Source organism: Scylla paramamosain, chromosome 1 (genome assembly GCF_035594125.1).
Source record: "Scylla paramamosain isolate STU-SP2022 chromosome 1, ASM3559412v1, whole genome shotgun sequence".
Classification (NCBI taxonomy): domain Eukaryota; kingdom Metazoa; phylum Arthropoda; class Malacostraca; order Decapoda; family Portunidae; genus Scylla; species Scylla paramamosain.
This window is the reverse complement of record NC_087151.1, coordinates 39,090,193-39,110,192: the sequence shown is the minus strand read 5'-3', so window position 1 is coordinate 39,110,192 and position 20,000 is coordinate 39,090,193. Positions and strand designations below refer to the sequence as shown.

Sequence of the window (20,000 nt, the reverse complement as noted above, 5' to 3'; positions counted from 1 at the left end):
AATAATAATAAACAGACTAGTGATTTCTCATCTTAACTTCAATACAAGGATCTAATAATGCAAGTAACCAGCAGCAATCAGGCGGGTAGAGTGTGGCGTGTGGATGAATATTGTTTCCGAATATAAAAAATAAAAAAATAAACAGAATTATGGTTTCTCACAACAGTTTCAACGCTTAGAACTAACAGTGAAAGTAACCATGCATCGGCAATTAGGCAAGAGAAGTGAGGCGTGTTTATAAATGCTTCTTTCGAATGTAAAAAAAAAAAAAACTACATAGACTTCCGATTTCTTACAATGATTTCTGACAGCACTGATAACTAATAATACTAGTAACTCTAAGGGACTTTGCTTAAAATATACTCTTTCCATGACGAGTTTAGCTCAGTGAAGCCACGTAGTTCTCCTTTAGTGCTTCGGGATGTTGAGTGTGTCTCGCCTCGGCATATGTTCCATTCATTCCCTCTACCTCGCTCCAGCAAGAACAAAAAAAAAAAAAAAAAAATAGCATCAGCTGACGTATTGATCCACTTGAGGTTGTTTACCTTACATTACACACTATTTGAGAACCAATTCCTTTCTATTCCTTTCTTGAAAAAATAAATAAATTCAAGAAAGAGATAGAAAAGAATTCGTTCTCAAACAGAGCGATACATTAATGGAATAAACTCAGTAATCAGGTTGTTAGTGCCGAGTCAATAGGGCGTTTTAAAAGAAGATTTGATAAATTTATTAATGGGGATGATATTTGCAAATAGGTAGGTATGTTTCATACAGGGACTGCCACGTAAACCAGAATTTAGAGGCTTAGGCAGAATAACAAGAGGGTAATTATTTTCCTCTACCTTGTCCTGTCCTAGTATTCCAGCGGGGAAGAAAGAACAAACAGCCGTGGACTTAGCTGATCATTTGAGGCTGCTTACGATACATTACACAAACCTGAGATGGAAGACGTTTCTAGAATAATTAGAAAGTAACCCATTCCCTCCAGCTTGGCCTTTCATTATGTGGTAGGAAGAAAGAGCAAATAGCAGTGGGCTTACTGGATCACTCGAGGCTGCTTACCATACATTACACATTGAAATCTGCAGCGAGAGACGTAGGTAGAACAGCTAGAAAGTAATTGAATCCGTCTAGCTTTCCTCTGCTTTGTGTCCCAGCGAGGAAGAGTTGTGCCCCATATTAGACTTCTTGGAATACCTTTTACACTGAAATCTAAAGTGAGAGGCGTAGGTAAAATAACTAAAGTAATTAATTCCTTCTAGCTTGCCCTGTCCGTTTGTTCCAGTAAGGAAGGAAGGAAGTTCAAGATAGTTGGTCTATACGGGATATCTTGCGATGCATTATAAGCTGAATCGCTATATGAAAGTCGCAAACAGGATACCTACTAGGGATGTTGTGCAGTAATTCATTCTCTCTACTCCACTATGGCTTTGAGGTCCAACGACTGAATAATGCAGACCCACGACCTTTCTTTCACCGTTCGCTCTCTGCCCCGTGTCACCTCATCATTTATTACCGCTTAAAAAAAAAAATAAATAAAAAAACAGACATACGTAATGGAAGTTTAACGAAGCAAAGGGAAGAAAAAGACTCCTACTGAAAGCCGATATCGTTGCAGAAAGAAAAGTAAAAATGGAGAGGACTTGCAATGTGGAAGTGCAATTCAGTTCTTAACCTGACCTGATACTCTTCTCTCCAGGACAAGCAAAGGGAATAAAATCATGTTGCAGGAGCTTCAAAAAGTTGCCGCTCACGTATAGAAAATTAAATTGATGAAAAGTGAAGTCAGAATGTGTCTTCCTTCTTTGGAGTTCTTCCAGAGAGAGAGAGAGAGAGAGAGAGAGAGAGAGAGAGAGAGAGAGAGAGAGAGAGAGAGAGAGAGAGAGAGAGAGAGAGAGAGAGAGTAGCTAGGCAAGAACTGGCTAATGATCAATTTCTGGAAAGTGAAAAAATGAAAAGGAAGAGAGAGAGAGAGAGAGAGAGAGAGAGAGAGAGAGAGAGAGAGAGAGAGAGAGAGAGAGAGAGAGAGAGAGCAGGTGTTTGGGGCACAAGTGTTACGCAGGTGTGCCGCTCTTAAGTACCAACACTCCAAACACCTCTACACATGCTCTCTCTCTCTCTCTCTCTCTCTCTCTCTCTCTCTCTCTCTCTCTCTCTCTCTCTCTCTCTCTCTCTCTCTCTCTCTCTCTCTCCGTCCATTCTTTCACCTTGATCTTCCTTTCCCAATCCTTTTACTCTCTCACTTCCTTCTCTTTCCTATTCCAGCTTCTCTTTCCCATCACTTCAGTTCTTCTCACTCACTCCTGTCTCATCACTCCATTTTCTCCTTCTCCCTCTCGCCCTCTCTGCTCTCCCATTGCAGCTTCTCACCTCCCAGGCCACCAGATCAATACCAACCTCGTAATCTCGCTACACTATTGCCCTTTGACTCTTTTTTTGTATTTACATTCTGATATTTGCATTAAAGCCAGACACGACCTTCCTTTCTCTCTCGCTTACTGCGTGTGTGTGTGTGTGTGTGTGTGTGTGTGTGTGTGTGTGTGTGTGTGTGTGTGTGTGTGTGTGTGTGTGTGTGTGTGTGCTTGCCTACGTGTCCGTCCGTCTGTCTATTTATGTCTGTTTTTCTGTTTGCCTCTCTCTCTCTCTCTCTCTCTCTCTCTCTCTCTCTCTCTCTCTCTCTCTCTCTCTCTCTCTCTCTCTCTCTCTCTCTCTCATATTTACCTTATAAGTTGCAATCTCACATAAATGCATTTTTCTGCGTGTTAAGCAGGCTGAAGTGAACCGATAAGAAGGATGAAAACAATGGCTAAGAGTTAGTGGTCGGAATTAGGACCACTGGATTGTAGAAGGAAAGACGCTTTATAGATGTCATATTCTTGGACGTGCATTCGTTTCCCTTTTTGTGTCCTTTCAATGCCACCATCATCATTATTATTATTATTATTATTATTATTATTATTATTATTATTATTATTATTATTATTATTATTATTATAAAAATCCATATAAGGGCATCAGAGGAAAGTCATAAAACTGATATGGAGCCAAGCAGGGATATGAAAAATAAATAAATCAATAAAAAATAAAGGTAAACTAAAAGAGATATACTTATTAAGTTAACAGGAAGGTATTAAGTTCAGCTTCAGAAACAATCTCATCAGGAAGCGGATTCTACACTTTAGTCAGATTGGAGATAAAGGTACGGGAAAATTGGATGGTTGGAAAAAAAGGCCTGCTGAAAAACACGCCAATGTGATTTTGAAGACCGCATTCCTAAACACTTTGTCGTTATCTTATTCTTGTTGGTGCATTAAGTTCCTCTTTGGTTTCCTTTCAGTGCCTCCATGTGATTCTGAAGAGCTCATTTCTAAACATTTCGTCGTCTCATCTCTTGCAATTGACAGGCTGCAATGAAAGTTTTTTTTTATGTTTTCAGGGATGCTTTCATGACTAGTGGTATATGACATGGCTTCTGCATCATCAGTTGGTAAAACACTAAATAGCACGATTAATCACCCCGCTGGCCTTTGAAAATAATTCTAATAAGAGAACAAAGCCTTTAAGAATACCAGCTCCTGTGTTTCCAGGGAAGTAAGGATAAGGATCGTGGTAACTTCACTCGTCTTTCTTAACTTGAGGCCTTCAGTCGTTGATCACATTTAAAGCTGCATGTCATCAGTAATATTCGTTCTGGTTTGTTTTAGAGCTTCCTTCCTACATTGATGATAGAATTGTATTGTTTTAATCTTAGGTCTGACTAAATAAACGAAAGATATACTAGAGCGCAGGAGGAGGAAGACTGGAAGACCGGTGGTTCGATTTGTGTAAATCAAGATATGACTGAGAGGAGCTTCGAGGAGGAGGATTAAGTGGAGGAGGCTGAGCAAGTTTAGCGACAACACATGAAGCTGCAAAAAGCTGGAGAAAAGAAAAAGTGACCTGCATTTGTCTCCGTCAGTATAAAATCTAAACACCAAGTGATAGGAAGCGAAATGTCAAAAGGGAAGATAGAGTTTACTGACCGTGGAGGAAACTGGGAAAAGCTTAAGACAAAAAAGAGGAAGAGGCATCAGTTTGTCTCCGTCAGTGCAAATGTCAACAACAATAAGAATCGAAATTACTAAAACTTACCATGGAACTAAAAAATAAAAAAATAAATAAAAAAATAGTGAAGACATGGAAGAGATAGTTTAATTTATTTCCGTCTGTCTTCAATATAAACATCAACAAAACTTGAACAACCGAAAACGAAATATCAAACTGAAATATGGAAACAAACACATTACCGCCTCTGGTCGTAATAATATCGCCAGCACGTCACTTTCAGCCTCACTCTCTTAAATCATTTCCTTCTCTCCCTCCTCCTTCCCTTCACCGCCTCGCCGCCTTCGCCTCGTGCGCCTCTGAAATTGGTGTCCCCTGGCGTGTCTTCGCAGAATCCCAATCCGATATTCATGAGTAGGATAAATATATTTCCTCGCGACTAAAAGCAGAGGAATTAAGGGAAGAATAATGGCGACGGTAAGGGACGACATTCTTGCGTGCGTGCGTGTGTGTGTGTGTGTGTGTGTGTGTGTGTGTGTGTGTGTGTGTGTGTGTGTGTGTGTGTGTGTGTGTGTGTGTGTTTTACAGACAGGATGACGAGCAGAGATCATAGATTTAGGAGAAATGACCCGGAAAAGATGATTAGGAGATAAAGAGGAGTTGAAAAGTTGTGAGAGGTCTTTGCCCTACTGTCGCTTATTAATCAGAGAGAGAGAGAGAGAGAGAGAGAGAGAGAGAGAGAGAGAGAGAGAGAGAGAGAGAGAGAGAGAGAGAGAGAGAGAGAGAGAGAGAGAGAGACATGAACAAACATCCACTCAGCCGACCAGACAGCCAACCAAACAGCAAGCCAGACAGAGACAGACAGAGAGAGTCAACCAGCCAGCCAGCCAGACAGATCAAAAACAGAGCAGATGCGATAGAAAAAACAAAACAGCAGCAATTCATCCAAGCGTTCATTCACAGCCTTCCTGGTAATCAGTATTCATAGTGGTTACAATAATCTTCACGACAAACCTCCATCCTCTCGCTTATCTAATCTCCCTCCCTCCTACCTTCCCTGATATTCTTTTGCACTGCTCTCTCTCTCTCTCTCTCTCTCTCTCTCTCTCTCTCTCTCTCTCTCTCTCTCTCTCTCTCTCTCTCTCTCTCTCTCTCTCTCTCTCTCTCTCTCTCTCTCTCTCTCTCTCTCTCACACACACACACACACACACACACACATCTTCCTTCTTTTTCTTTTCATTTTTCTTTTCCTCCATCGCTCCTTTCCCTTCCTTTTCTTTCCCTCTAATGCACTATATTTTTTTCCTTCTCCTCATTCTCCTTCTTCTCTCGTGCCCTACTTTACCATTCCCTTTCTTGTGTCTTCCTTTACTTCAGGTCTTCTTCTCCTCTCCTGGTTCTTGTGAAGCTGTTTCCCTCGTTTATGCTAAGAGGCCATAACCTTCCCTTTTAAAGCCTCCCATTCCTACGGCCGTTTGAGGGGAATGGGTTGGGTGTGGCGGGGCAGACTATCGCTCAAGGTCAGGCAGGCGTGGGTCCTCTCGTCCAGAAGGCAAGAAGGTCGGAAAGAGGGACGAAAAAGGGGCAGCAAGGAGCGATGGTGTCTGGAATCTCCCTAATTCCTCCACTTTCACCATGTCAGTCTGGATTTATTTCGTGCCTTCGCCTTTCTTTCCCTTTCCACGTCACTTCCAGCTTGGTTCAGAGGCGTTGTTGAGTGTGGGTGTCTCTGCTCGTGCATCTCCTGTGTGCTTCACGTGTTTCTTGATGGCATTGCTCCACACCACACAGACTGGTGTTTCATCTTACTTTCATAAACATTACGGTGTGTCTCTATTAAGCCTCAGTAGTGGATAAAAGAAGTGGATATAAGAAACCTGTTCTCCTTCACGCTGCAGTTCCAACGTACCAAACTTTTGTAAATTTTTATTATTGTGCATGAAAAGAAGATACTCCATCGACAAATTTAAAAAGTAGCATATAAAAAAAAGATTGCTAGATGCCGGTCCTCAACAAAAGAGAGAGAATAAAATACACTTATGAAGGTTCCCAAACTCTTTAATTGCTAACGACACACACACTTGCGCTTCAATTCAAAAGCGATGGCTGAAACCTTTTCACGAACCCTTCTATTTCGTGGGAAATCACCTAAAAGTTATCAGCAGGTTTCCATGAATTTTCGTGGAAAGGTTGGTGTTAAGCTAAGGGGCGAATTGATCTGATTTCGAGGCGGAGCTACATATTTATCGTGATCCAGGATTTCTTTCAGCCTTCTTCACATTTCCTGCTTGGCACATATTTATGCTCTCCTTAGATGCCTTCTCGTTAGCACACTGAAAACTCTTGAATAATTTGCCAGATGAGTGCGTCTGAGCATTTGAAGCGAGCGTCATTAAGATCAGCAGAGTCTGAACGATGTAAATTAAGACAAATCCACGAAGAAATGATAATACACATGAAAGAACAGAGATGTGTGCCTTATTACCCTCATCTTCGCGATCCAGAGAGAGAGAGAGAGAGAGAGAGAGAGAGAGAGAGAGAGAGAGAGAGAGAGAGAGAGAGAGAGAGACTGCAAATGGATGGCTTTCCCTTTCTCACTCTCTGCTCGCCACGTCGTAATGTTTCAGATGGATGAGATTGAGGCTCTTGAAAGTCTTCTGGGCGGGACGTGGAGGCTTGCAGGCGCGAAAGAGTGCCTGGCTGGAAGGAGCTGAGAGTGACCATGAGACAGGGGTACAAAAGACCAAACGTAGGACTCAGGAAGGAAACAACGGGTGGAAGCGAGTGATTTGGAGGATTCTTAAGGATAAGAGAGAGAGAGAGAGAGAGAGAGAGAGAGAGAGAGAGAGAGAGAGAGAGAGAGAGAGAGAGAGAGAGAGAGAGAGAGAGATTGAAGGACAGACGGACTGAATAGGTATGTTTAATGCTCACATAACCGTTACAACACACACACACACACACACACACACACACACACACACACACACACACACACACACACACACACACACACACACACACACACACACACACACACACACAACAGCGATAAGCAAAGAAACATTTAATTAATAGTAAATTTTCGTCAACATTTACTCTTCTTTCCTTGTCTTTCACTGCTAACTTTAATTTCTCTCACCCTCTCTAATTTTCTCTCTTGTTTTTTTTTTTCGTTCTTGCTTTCTTTTCCTTCTTTTCTGTGTCTCAAGTTTTTGTTCCATATTCTCCCTAAGTTTGTCTGATTCGTTTTTCGTTAACTACGTTTTCACCTAATTCTCTCTCTCTCTCTCTCTCTCTCTCTCTCTCTCTCTCTCTCTCTCTCTCTCTCTCTCTCTCTCTCTCTCTCTCTCTCTCTCTCTCTCTCTCTCTCTCTCTCTCTCTCTCTCACCTCCTTTACGCTTGACCTCCTTCTGTCTTTTCATCCTCGTAACTCCTTCTTCGTCTCTCGCAAGCCTCGTCATTTCTCTTGCATTCACGGGAAGGAAAAAATGTTGATCCCTGCATTCATTCACTGATTTGTCCCTTCTTTCGTCCTCGACTTTCCTGCTTTGGTTCCATTCCTCAGTCTTTCAGATTATTGTCCCTCCTTTCTTCCTTTCCCTTCCTCCCCATTCCTTCTTTTTCGCTTCGGTTCGTCCTTCTTTTCATGGGCCAAACAGCTCAGTCTTAAGGATAGCTAAGCAGACTCTCACGATCCTCCTTCAGTTTCTTTGATGATGAGTCTCCTTCGCTGCTCCACTTCAGCTACGCCTCATTTTACTTATTTCATGCATGTTTTCTCTCACTCCTCACTCTCCCTCCTCCTCCTCCTCTCTGTCTCTCCCTTCCTCTCTTTCTCCCTGTTTGCTTCTCACGCAGCCTTGGTCTCTCCCCCGCCTGCAATGAAGGTCATATCTAGATTGGCCTGCTGTCAGTCGCTGTAGTGATGTATTTATGAGTGCTGCAGGCCAAGCTCTCGTGCAGCAAGCAAACTCAGGTGGGGTTTGTGTTGTTGTGCTAGTGTGTGGTTTGTAACTAAGGAATATTGAATAGTCTGCTGCGACTTGAACATCTACTTCTGTTGGTGCTATTACTACTACTACTACTACTACTACTACTACTACTACTACTACTACTACTACTACTACTACTACTACTACTACTACTACTACTACTTCTGCTGCTGTTGCTGGTGCTACTACTACTTCCTCCGCTGTTGCTGCTGTTGGTGGTGTTACTCTACTATATCTTTCCATTATCATGATCACCTCTCCGTGTGTGTGTGTGTGTGTGTGTGTGTGTGTGTGTGTGTGTGTGTGTGTGTGTGATGTCTGTTTATCTACTGTATTTGCATTGTAAAAATTTAGAATTAATCCCGTGTTGTCCTCTTTCTACTTTTACTATTATTCTCTTCATCTTTCAGCACATGACTACTCTCTCCACGCACTGTTTCGTGCACACAACCTGTGAACCACCTCAGATATTGCTATATATATCCGGGAAACTACGAGTATAAGTCTTCTCATCCTTTGAGTACAATATTTTTTTACCTATTCTATTTTAAAATTCAATAACATTTTTTTTCATCGTTTCTCATCAGAAATCGATCTTTTTCACGTTCCGTTTTTTTCAGTAATTTAAATAAAATAATGATAGTAGTGGAATTTTTTTTTGTTTACAAATTTCTTAAATATCGTCATCGTGTGTGTGTGTGTGTGTGTGTGTGTGTGTGTGTGTGTGTGTGTGTGTGTGTGTGTGTGTGTGTGTGTGTGTGTGTGTGTGTGTGATACAATAACGAGGCTCAAGCCGCACAATTGCATTCAGCACCCGGAAAATCGCCAGGGCCACTTATCAGGCGCCTGCACGAGTCTGGTCCTTCCGAAGCGTTCGGTGGCGGTAGCGGAATGGGAGTGGAGGGTGCGGGGCGAAGCGCCTGCTGCGGGAGAGGTTGTGTGATTGCCTGGTGTGATTTTACTGCGAGTGTTCAAGCTATGGTCTCTCTCTCTCTCTCTCTCTCTCTCTCTCTCTCTTCTTTTTTCTATCCATTACTTGCATATATTACACACACACACACACACACACACACACACACACACACACACACACACACACACACACACACACACACACACACACACACACACACCCTTACTCGTTCACTTGCTTTCCTTTCTTATCGTACACGTAAAACCAACATCTAAATATCTAAAAGATGCATCACTTTCCCTCTCTTAAGAATTCAGGTTTTTCCAAGTATCAAATAGACACACCCTTCTTTAGTTTCTCTTGTTTTTCCTCTTTATGTCATGGCTGATTCCTGAATTATCTCTCCTGGCACGCCCGCCGCCACCTCTTTTTCTCTTGAGTCCTTTATGAATATTTACCGAAAAAATAATTTGTAATTTTTCCGAGAAAATTGAAGGATACAGTTGGCAAATAAGTATTTTGTCCTTCAGTATGAGTGGGGTGATTTCTTATTAGGGGTGACATTGGACTTAATTCTCTGGCTTCAGATTATACTAGAAATATAGGAAAATGATAAGACTATAAAAGAGCGGTTGATCATCTTGTGGTTCCTGTTACTCAGATTAAGTAACATGTCATAGATTTAAGTAAATTTAAGCCGCTGGAATTCAAGGGTAAGTTTGCTAAAGCGTAACAATGATTCCTTCTTCTCTCTTTGCAAAAAAAAAAAAAAAAAATTGTTTTGGTTAGCGAAATCATCTCTTCAGACGTTGAAATACGTAAAAAGTAAAAATTTTCTTACTCTTTCTTAATGAACGAATAAATGGAAATATATACACAAACGTTTACGTGTAAAAATAGTTAATACATGCATTCAAAAATACCCTCGGGTTTATGCTCAAATACTCCCACTGAAAAGATTTTACCTACAGTAGCAGAGATAACCACCTGAATTATAGAACAAAAATAATATATAACGCTTCTCTTTGCAAAATAAAAAAAAAAAAAAGTTATATTCATAAAAAACCGTTTCGTACACGTATTATATACACAAATGCACACAGTGAGAAAAAGCTACACGTCTTATTTAATCGTTAGCAAAAGGGGAATACACACACACACACTCACAAACACACACACACACACACACACACACACACACACACACACACACACACACACACACACACACACACACACACACACACACACACACACACACACACACACACACACACACACACGGACAGTCATAAAGTGTGGCGAGCGTGACGGGTGTGTGGGAGTGACGTGATTGGTGTGCTGGGCCTGTGACGAGCTGTGACGAGGTGTGTGACGGGATGCGTGGCTCCGTGGCATCGTTATGGTGTTGCGTTGCTTTGAAGCGCGTAGTGCGTGGGAGGGAGGTGGTGGGAGTGCGTGGGAGTGATGTGTCTGATGTGACTTGGCTTGGTGAGTGGATGTGTTGTGGGTTTTAGATATTTTCGGGAGATGTAGTGATGTTTTGATGGATTGTAGTGTTGTTAATTGTTGTGATTTGATACATTTTTCTTTGTGTTTTGATTTTCTTTTTAATATTATGATGTTTTTTTTTTCTTCTGACTGTATGATAATATTTGGTGATAAAGATATTGTTAGTACCTTATCTATCTATCTGTTTAACTGTTTATCCATCTTTCTTCTTGTTTATCTATCTGTCTAACTTTCTATTTATCCATCTATCTATTTGTTCATCTATCTTCCTGTTTATGTATGTATGTATGTATGTATCTATCTATCTTTGTCTATTTGTCTATCTGTCTACCTATCTATCTCTCAGTGACTGGCCGGCAAAGTTTCTAACCTCATCCGTCTTCTTTCTGTCCCCAGGTCTTCGTGGACGCCGCCGAGGAGTGAGTATTCCATCTCCCTGTGTGTCAGTCTCGGGAGGCCGGGCGAGGGTAAGGCGGGCCAGCTCCAGTTTTGTGGAGCCTGACAAAGCTGGTGTTGGGTGTGTGCCAGGGTCGACGGTGGAGCCTTAAGGGAAAAAACACACGTCAGAGATAATAATGACGTACAGCAACAACAGAGGGTGTCCATAGAACCTCACTTTGTAGATTAGGTAACAGGGATCCCTTCTTTCTTTACTCACAGAACATCTCTTTACTCGTGTTAGCAAGGCGCTTCTTAAACTTTTTGGTGTTTTATCTGCATTACAATTTTAACAGGCTGTGGTGGATGTTATTGAGGTTTCCTAGGGTGTTTCCATGGTTGTTATGATGTTTAACAAGAATTCTGTATCATCATTGGGAAGAACACGCATGGAAACCTGACTAATCATCTCCGTAGCCTTTGAAAATAATCCTGAAGAGAGAACAAAGTGTTTAATAATACAGCTTTAAGGAAAATAATAATGGTCATCTTTACATAAGCATTCATCGTTGACAGAAATGACTGGAGAATGTTGAAGGATACCTTTAATATACATTGGAATCATATAGAGACTGACAGTAATAATAATTCCTCTGTTCAATTACACGTCAGCATAATGGAATGAAAACTCACCAAGCAGTTCCATGTAGCAAGTTTAGCATTATAGCAAGAGTTGATCGCCATTAGAATGAATGGAGGTGCCTTTCCGTATTATCTAAAGCGAATGTGTTTAGTTATGCAAGTTGGTAACAGCGGTGGGGAGGAGGACTCGCTCTCGGATGACTTTGCTGGTCTCCTAAATTGTCGAAATTGCAATCATGCCTCGAGCGACGTCTTTTGACCCGTGAAATTTGTTGCCATTGTTGTCGTTGCTGTTACTGTTGTTGTGAGTGTTGTTTTCAGGACATTCTAGACACACAAGACAATCGTTTGCCTAAAGGTGCGCCGGCTGAGTGACTCGCCGCCGCTGCCTTCCGCATCATCAATCATTCCGGTAGAGCTTTTGCCCAATAAAAATGTTAATTAGATCCGCACGTCTTTCCTTTTTCATTACAGTGTCAGTGAAGATATGTATTTTGTTTGGTCTGTGGCTCTTATTATCTCCTCTTTTATCTTATGTTTTGTTTTACTTCCTCTTTTCCTTCTTTCTGCCTAACTTTCTCTTGTTTAACCCTTTCAGTTTAGTCCCATGATCTTCTGTAACTTTATAGACTCTTATCCTTTAAGTTAGGAAAGACGAAATTTATCTGTTTTTTGACGTGTCCATACAAACTTTTTATTTATTTTTTATTTTTATTTTTTATTGTGATCTGAATGTTAACAAAGGACAAATAAAACTGTGTGAGATAAGTGCTTGAGCGACATTTTCCTTTCGCCTTTTCGCATCGTAGCTTTCACTTCTGCATTTGTACACTTCTTGCACACACTTTTCTCTTTCCTCGCCGTCACCTGTCCACCCACTCCTCGGTCTCCTCAGATGCTGCGCGTAACACACCTACACACTTCTCGAGACATGGGAAAATACAGGTGGCAGAAACTTGTGCTGGCATTCATATTTTTTTGTCCATACTTCATCGGCCAATTGATCAAACCCCCGTGCAGTGTTGCGGTATTTCTTTTTATTCTTGCTATTGTAATCGTTGTTGGTCTTTTCATCTTGGTAGCTGTGTTCTACTCTCTCGGCAGCACAAAATTCGAGACTGTTGACATGTGATTTCTTTTTCATTTATCACGTTTCTCAAGCACACATTTATCAGCATCCCGTTCACCTCCTTATCCTTTCCTCCCACAGATCCTCCTCCTTCTCCTCCTCCTCGTCAGAGTTTGTAAAGTAATATCAAATTCCCCATAGGATTTCGTAAAGTTGTTTAAAGTTGCTCTTGAATCTTGTTAAACTTATCCCGTCTTTGAACGAGAGTTGTGTCTGAAACTTACTGGCGCATTTTTTTTGTGCTGTCTTTCGTCTTCTGACAGACATAAAATACTTCCAGCTATGACAACTCACTCTCTGCGTTCTTCGTATATTGGCAGCCTTTCGTTTTCGTAGTAACAATAACTATATCAGTGAGGTGACGAAGTTTTGCTGTTATATTAGGGTTTCATTATTATGGATATTGTTGCAAGATTGGAGGTGTTAAGAATTATCTTCATTTTTATTATTATTATTATTATTATTATTATTATTATTATTATTATTATTATTATTATTATTCGTTCGCTGCTGTCATATCTCTTTCTGTCTTACTCTTTTCTAATAATTCGTGATTTTCTGAAGCCTGAAAATCCGTCTCTAGTTATGGAAGAGCTTGGGAAATGTGCGTTTTCTTTTCGCTGACTTTGATGTAAAGAAGTCGTAAAAAATTACCTCTACTTATTCATCCACTGCCATTATATCTATTTTACACTTTTCTAAGTAATGATAAATAATTTTATGAACCTTGGAAATTTACTTAGAGTACTGAAAAAGTCAAGGAGATGTGCATTTACTTTCCGCTAGACAAGTTCAAGATAAGTCAGATTATTTTTACACTCTATTTTTTTCCCGATCAGGTGAAAGCAGCACGAAGGTGAACCACTGAGAGTTAGGCTGAGAGCATGAAGGGCGTGTGTGGGTGAGGCCTTGGGCGGGTCGTGCAGTGGCAGGACGGGGCGGGGAAAGCCAGGAGTATGAGATGCGGCATTAGTGGGGCAGTGGATCTGTCTGGCCTGGAGGAACGGGTCGGGGGAATATACGGAGAAAGCACACATTGAAACAAGGCAGGGGAGGCAGAGGAGGGGAAGGGGAGATGCAGGCAATCAGAAGGGAAAGCATAATAACAGCAAGGGGTCAGGATGTATACGCGGATGCTTTTATACTAAAACGAATAGAAAGGTTGGGATGGTATATGTTTTATATTTAATTTGTGTGAACCATAACTGCTGAAATTCATGTTACTTTCAATGGCATGTATCTTTAAAGGTCAGCATTTGTTTACTGAATTTAATAAGATAAAGCATTTATTTACTGATGCTGAATAGATGTTGTGATCAATAAACATTTAACTTCCTCTATATACCTTGCTATTGGTCTGCCTGTCTTTTTGTTTGTCTGTCAGTCTGTTTATTCATCTGTCTATCTATATATCTATTTATCTATCTATCTATCTATCTATCTCTCTATCTGTCTATCTATCTACCTAACTATCTATCTATCTATCTATCGCAATACCAATGAAGTGAGGTACTAACCTTAGAGGGAATATAAAGTAAAGGAAATGGCAGGTTAGAGTCAAGCAGTGCCCCGCCGCGCTGCGCACTGACCACACTCAACAAGACTCGTCATCTCCGTAGCAGGACAGGACTGACCACCACACGATTGTAGCTGAAAGTGTTGCAACTAAAGGGCGGAGGGTTGTCATAGCAACATCACGACCTTTCCTTTGCTTCTTTTTATGTGTTTAGTTGAGCTTTCTTTTGTTTATTTATTCTATTTTATTTTATTTTATTCCTTATTTTAACTTGCTCAAAGGTATTTCTTTATGGATTGTTTCAACAAATGCAGGATTTATAACGTTTGAATTTCTGTTTGTATCCTTCGTTCTATTGGTATCGGAAATTTATATATATGAGCGTCAGAAAATAAGGGAAGCTGTAAGAAGCCAGCTGACCTACGCTTGGTATTCCCTGTATAAAGCATAATTTACCTATATTCTCCTATCATCTTTATCCACAAACTTATCTAATCTTCATTTAAAGTTCCTTAGATAATCAGCACTATCAATCTGATCATGGAGTCTATACCAGTCATTTACCACTAATTTGGGAGCACGATCTTTATTTATTTATCTTTTTATATGGATATTTTTCTCTGAAGATGGATTTTTCTCCAGAAACTAATACAAAAACATTTGACTACAGCAGTTTTTTTGTTTTTTCTTTTAATCATGCTGTAAAATTAGAATTTCGAGTTATCTCAAATGAAATGCGTACGGCGACCTGTCATTCTCCACAATCAGGTGTGGATCAGTTATCACTTTTATCAGCTTCAAGCCACCACTGAGGTGTATATATGCTATAGTCGGCGGCACAGACCTGGCAGTGCACACCACCCCAGATACGCTAACAGACTGCAGGTAAAGACAGGAACTCTTCTCCAAGATTCAGTTTTTGTTTACTTTCATTCACAAGTATAGATAAGCGCGCATACTTTAATTTTTTCAACATCCTTTATCTTAATTGCATGCGTAGCTCCTTTCCCTTTTACTCCTTCTCCACCTACCACCACCTCCTTATTTTAGAGATACTTTACATTGTTTTTTTTTTTTTTTTCTGTGTGTAAAAGAAACTATCCAAGAACTGAAAAAAAGAAAATAGAAAGAAAATGTATTCTTAAAAGCGAATACAAACCGGTTTCAAAGCAGGTTCCACATCTTAGTAACCTCTCTCATTCCGGAAACATTTTTTACTTTATTATTTGTTCTAACACCACATGACTCTACGAAGATTTATTTATGTTTGCTGTCTCAAGATCAATGAGTTGTGTATCATGTCTACCAGAATTCTGGTTCAAAAATACTCAATACTAATTTCATGAAAAGCATAAGATTTTATAATCGACTTAAACAAGTTCAATAGGTTAACCAAGGAAGGTGTCTTTTTATACGTTTGGTTCGGGCATCTCAATGAGAAAGACGAGGAGTATGCTGGAGATGGATCTACCCAGCAGGAGAAGAGAGGAAGACCTAAGAGAAAGTTTATGGATGCAGTGAAAGGAGACATGCCTGTAATGTGACTCAAGAAGGCGCAGAAGACCTAGCTTGTTGGAGAGGGTTGATTTGCTGTGGCGACCCCTGACGAGAACAGCCGAAAGTAGAAGAGTTTTGATACATGATTGAAGACAGTGACATGCGTAGCGTATTGCGTCAGCTGCTACAGAGGCTAGCTGCTCCATCAGGCGGGTTTAGAATGAAGAGTTATACTTATATTGAAGCGAGGTCTCAATCCGCTTCCTCCCTCCACAGGAAGCCCGTCAAGATAGCTCGTGTCGCAGGCCTCGTCCTTATTATCTATATTAAATAAATACACCTATTTAACTGCTTCTTGTGCGTCATCTTACTCTTGTCTCCTTGATTCTTGGCTTTCACTTCTGTTCCCCAACGCTTTCTTTTATGTATAATCCTCTCTCTCTCTCTCTCTCTCTCTCTCTCTCTCTCTCTCTCTCTCTCTCTCTCTCTCTCTCTCTCTCTCTCTCTCTCTCTCTCTCTCTCTCTCTCTCTCTCTCTCTCTCTCTCTCTCGTTTCCCCAGTTTTTACATTCATTATTTCAGTGTCTTTTAATATCATCCACCTTTCTCATGCAATGCCTTGGATTTTTTATTATTATTGCTCTTATCCAACTTCCTTTACACAAAAAAGCAATACTGCACACTCTTTTCCCTTATCTGTTTCTTCCCAGTATTTGAACATTCTTTTATTACTTTTATTACACTTGGTTGGAGAGCGTTCCTTCTCTCAGACTCAATATCTTCAATGAATAATAATTACACTTGTCTCATGTTATCGTTACCGCGAGAGGAAATGAGTCTCAGTCTTATCTCTATGCAAAGGACTGTAAAGGAATGGTTTGCATGAACACAGAGTAAAGAGAGAATACATGATTAATTTTGTATATTCTGCCCCATAAAACTATGTAATCATTGTATTGTTGTGGCTGCCCGTTGTTATATTTCAAAACGCTGTAAAAGTAATGGTTTACATGGACACTGAAAAGAAAAAGGTAATATGGGTTTAACTGTAGTACAAAAATGAGTGCCTAAAAAGTTGTAGGTGATCAAGAGATAAATTTGTCTAGTTGTGGAAATGTTAGATTTTGTGAAGGACAAGACTTTTGGTGACGTTGATAGCACGCCCACTACATACTTTTTTTTTTTTTTTTCTGCCCCGTCAACCACTCATTGTTCTTGATATAATTCCTCCTCCTCCTCCTCCTCCTCCTCCTCCTCCTAAAGACTCCCTCTATACCATATCATTCACTTCCTTTTTCTTCTCATATTTCCATCACAATTACTTCCTCATCTCTACTCACTGATACATCTTCCAAACTTCTCAGTCAGGGTCTTTTAACTCAACATTACGTCTCTTAAAATTTCGCTTCTATCTTTTGCTCACTAGTCAACTCTCATTTCTGGACTTTCTATCTTCATGTCACGAAAATATTGTTCATGTCTTCTTTTCCTTTTACAAAACCATCTCTCGTGTTTCTACAGTCACATCACCTTCAAGATATACGAGTTGTAAATTATTTTTTCTTAGGAATGAGGTTATCTCTTGAACGTCATCCCACGTAGTAGTAGTAGTAGTAGTAGTAGTAGTAGTAGTAGTAGTAGTAGTAGTAGTAGTAGTAGTAGCAGCAGCAGCAGCAGCAGCAGGAGCAGTAGCAGCAGCAGTAACAGCAGCAGAAGCAGCAGCAGCAGCAGCAGCAGCAGCAGCAGTAGTAGTAGTAGTAGTAGTTAGTAGTAGTAGTAGTAGTAGTAGTAGTAGTAGTAGTAGCAGTAGTAGTAGTAGTAGTAGTAGTAGAGGGAGAAGGAGGAGGAGGAGGAGGAGGAGGAGGAGGAGGAGGTGTGGAGGTGATAGTTGTAGTAGTAGTAGTAACATCAACAACATGGTGGTTAGCATCCAGGTTCCTTTGTTCACAATGATATAACACGAGCACGCCGAGCAGACATCCTGACTTCCTATTGAAGTTGAACACTCGAAATCTCTCTCTCTCTCTCTCTCTCTCTCTCTCTCTCTCTCTCTCTCTCTCTCTCTCTCTCTCCTCTCTCTCTCTCTCTCTCTCTCTCTCTCTCTCTCTCTCTCTCGTGCAGTCATTGACATAGGAAGTGGAATCCCATGATCCAATGAAAGCTCTGCCCAATTATTTTTTTTTTCGTTCCACAAAGCTGATTAATTAATTAATGATTAACAATTAAATAGCGATATTAACGAATAACTATTTTTCTTTGTCCGCACCTGAGGTCTGCTGCCTCGCTACCTCAGTCCTGCAAAGGTGGTCTTACGTCAGAATAGTAAAGAATCCTTTCAAATGAAGGTGGTGTTCTGCATTTCTTTCCCGCCTTCGTATGTTTCACCTTTCGTACCGGCCTCCCTGCACAACACTTTCCTCTAAACCCTCATCTCTTTGCAGTCCCTTTCACTAACGCAAGACTTAGCCAATACGTTTATTCTCATCCCTTTCATCTCCAGAACTGAATTGGCCTCCTTTTCGTGAATGTTCTTTTTTATATTATTTTTAGAAACGGAAAACTTTTTTTTTTCCACTTTTGTGTCCTTGGTTGGTCTTTTTTTTCACGAGTAAAAAACTCGTGCTTGTTTCTACATGGGGACCAATGGTTATTAAAGATCTTCTTCTTCTTCTTCTTCTTCTTCTTCTTCTTCTTCTTCTTCTTCTTCTTCTTCTTCTTCTTCTTCTACGAGTATATAAAAAACCCAGTTGATTACCGCTTCTCAAAAACAATCACTAGAAAACCCCCCAGTTAAACTGTATTTCTTTTAAGTGGAGTCTGAAGCCTGAGTTACCTTTATAAATAAATTCTTTCTCTTGTTAAAGAGTGTGTTTCGTATTCTTTCCTTTTCTTTCATCTCCCCCTCTTTTATTCCGAGCATCAAAATAACATTGCTTTCTCTCTGTCTCGATGTTTGCAGTGTGGTTTGATCCCCATCTCTTCCCTGCCTTTCATTATGTTGAGCTCCCCTCTGCCTCTCCTATTAGTGCAGTGTAGAGTGTAATTGCAGGACTTTGCAATTGGACCCCATGTTTTCTGCAGCTTAGTAATCATAGTAGTGTCAGTAGTAGTAGTAGTAAGTAGTAGTAGCAGTAGTAGTAGTAGTAGTGATGGCCGCGTTGGTTGTAGTAATGCATTGAAGTAAGGAGCAAAAAAACAAACAAAGAGAAGGAGAACAAAGGGACACATGACACTGAGTTTGGCAAGCAGTGATGATGAGATGAGGGAGGAGGGCTTACAGAAAGAGAGGGAGGGAGAGGGAGTAGACAGAGGCAGGACAGTGGCGGAGGATGAAGTGGGGTATTAAGTGTGAAGAGTGACGGTGGACGGTGGCAGGTATTAAGGACAGGCAGGGAGTATGGAAGAGTGGAAGTGTGTGGAAGAGTGTGGAAACCTTAGCAGTAGTGGAAGGGGATTAAACCATGTCAGGACAGGAAGGTTTATCATTACTCCCTGTGTGTGTGTGTGTGTGTGTGTGTGTGTGTGTGTTTAATTCAGTGGTATTTTGTTATAGTTTGGGCTACAGTTGATATGTAGTTCATGTTTCCTTTAGAATTTATGCAGTGATATTTTTTTCTTTCTTTTCTAAATACGTAATGTTAATATTTGTGTTTATTATCGATAAACAAACGAAACATTTATTATTTATTTTGTGGTATAATTCCTTTTATTTTTCGTAGTACGTAATGTTAATTGGTGTTCATGATCAATAAACTAACTAAACTGTGTGTGTGTGTGTGTGTGTGTGTGTGTGTGTGTGTGTGTGTGTGTGTGTGTGTGTGTGTGTGTGCGCGCAGTGACAGAATAGCGTGCATCGCAAGACTGACGTGTAATAATAGAGGAGCCAGTGACGCATCCTCCTCCTTGGCTTGGTCGCACTGCTTGTAGTTCTTCGACTTAATACAACGTTGTGTTTTGTTCTGTGTATGGGAGTGACTTGGCGCAGAGCTCAATGTTAATTCTTATAGTGAAGACTTCCTTCGCTGTGGATATTTTTGAGTGGAGCTGTATGCACTATTGGTACGTGTTTCGGACATACTATAACAGTGTTTCCGGAATCTATAAAGTTGTGGATGTGAGTGCACTAAGTTATGTGGCGGTGTCAGTTTGGTATACGCAGCACATCGTTCCCTAAGTGTAGCTGGTAATGGGGAACAGCCACAGTGAAGGGGAAAGAAAAGACACAAGTACAATAAAAGAAGAAAACTGGGAGTCTCTATTTGGTGCACTCTTGCTGCATGTGTTGTGAGAGCCGGCGTGCGTGCAAGGACTCAATGTCACATTAAACATTTACGTACCTCTCCTGCTCCACGAGTTTTCTGCACGAACCTGATAC

General features: G+C 40.6%; 1 protein-coding gene across 2 annotated transcripts in view; it reads left to right on the top strand.

Moving 5' to 3' along the window:
• Positions 1-20,000, top strand: part of LOC135105268 (tetratricopeptide repeat protein 39B-like) — a 137,150-nt gene that overhangs the window by 73,522 nt on the left and 43,628 nt on the right. For both annotated transcript variants that reach the window (XM_064013507.1, XM_064013492.1), the window contains exon 2: positions 10,861-10,883. In XM_064013507.1, coding sequence (XP_063869577.1) covers positions 10,861-10,883 — 23 coding nt within the window. The remainder of the gene's footprint in view (positions 1-10,860; positions 10,884-20,000) is intronic.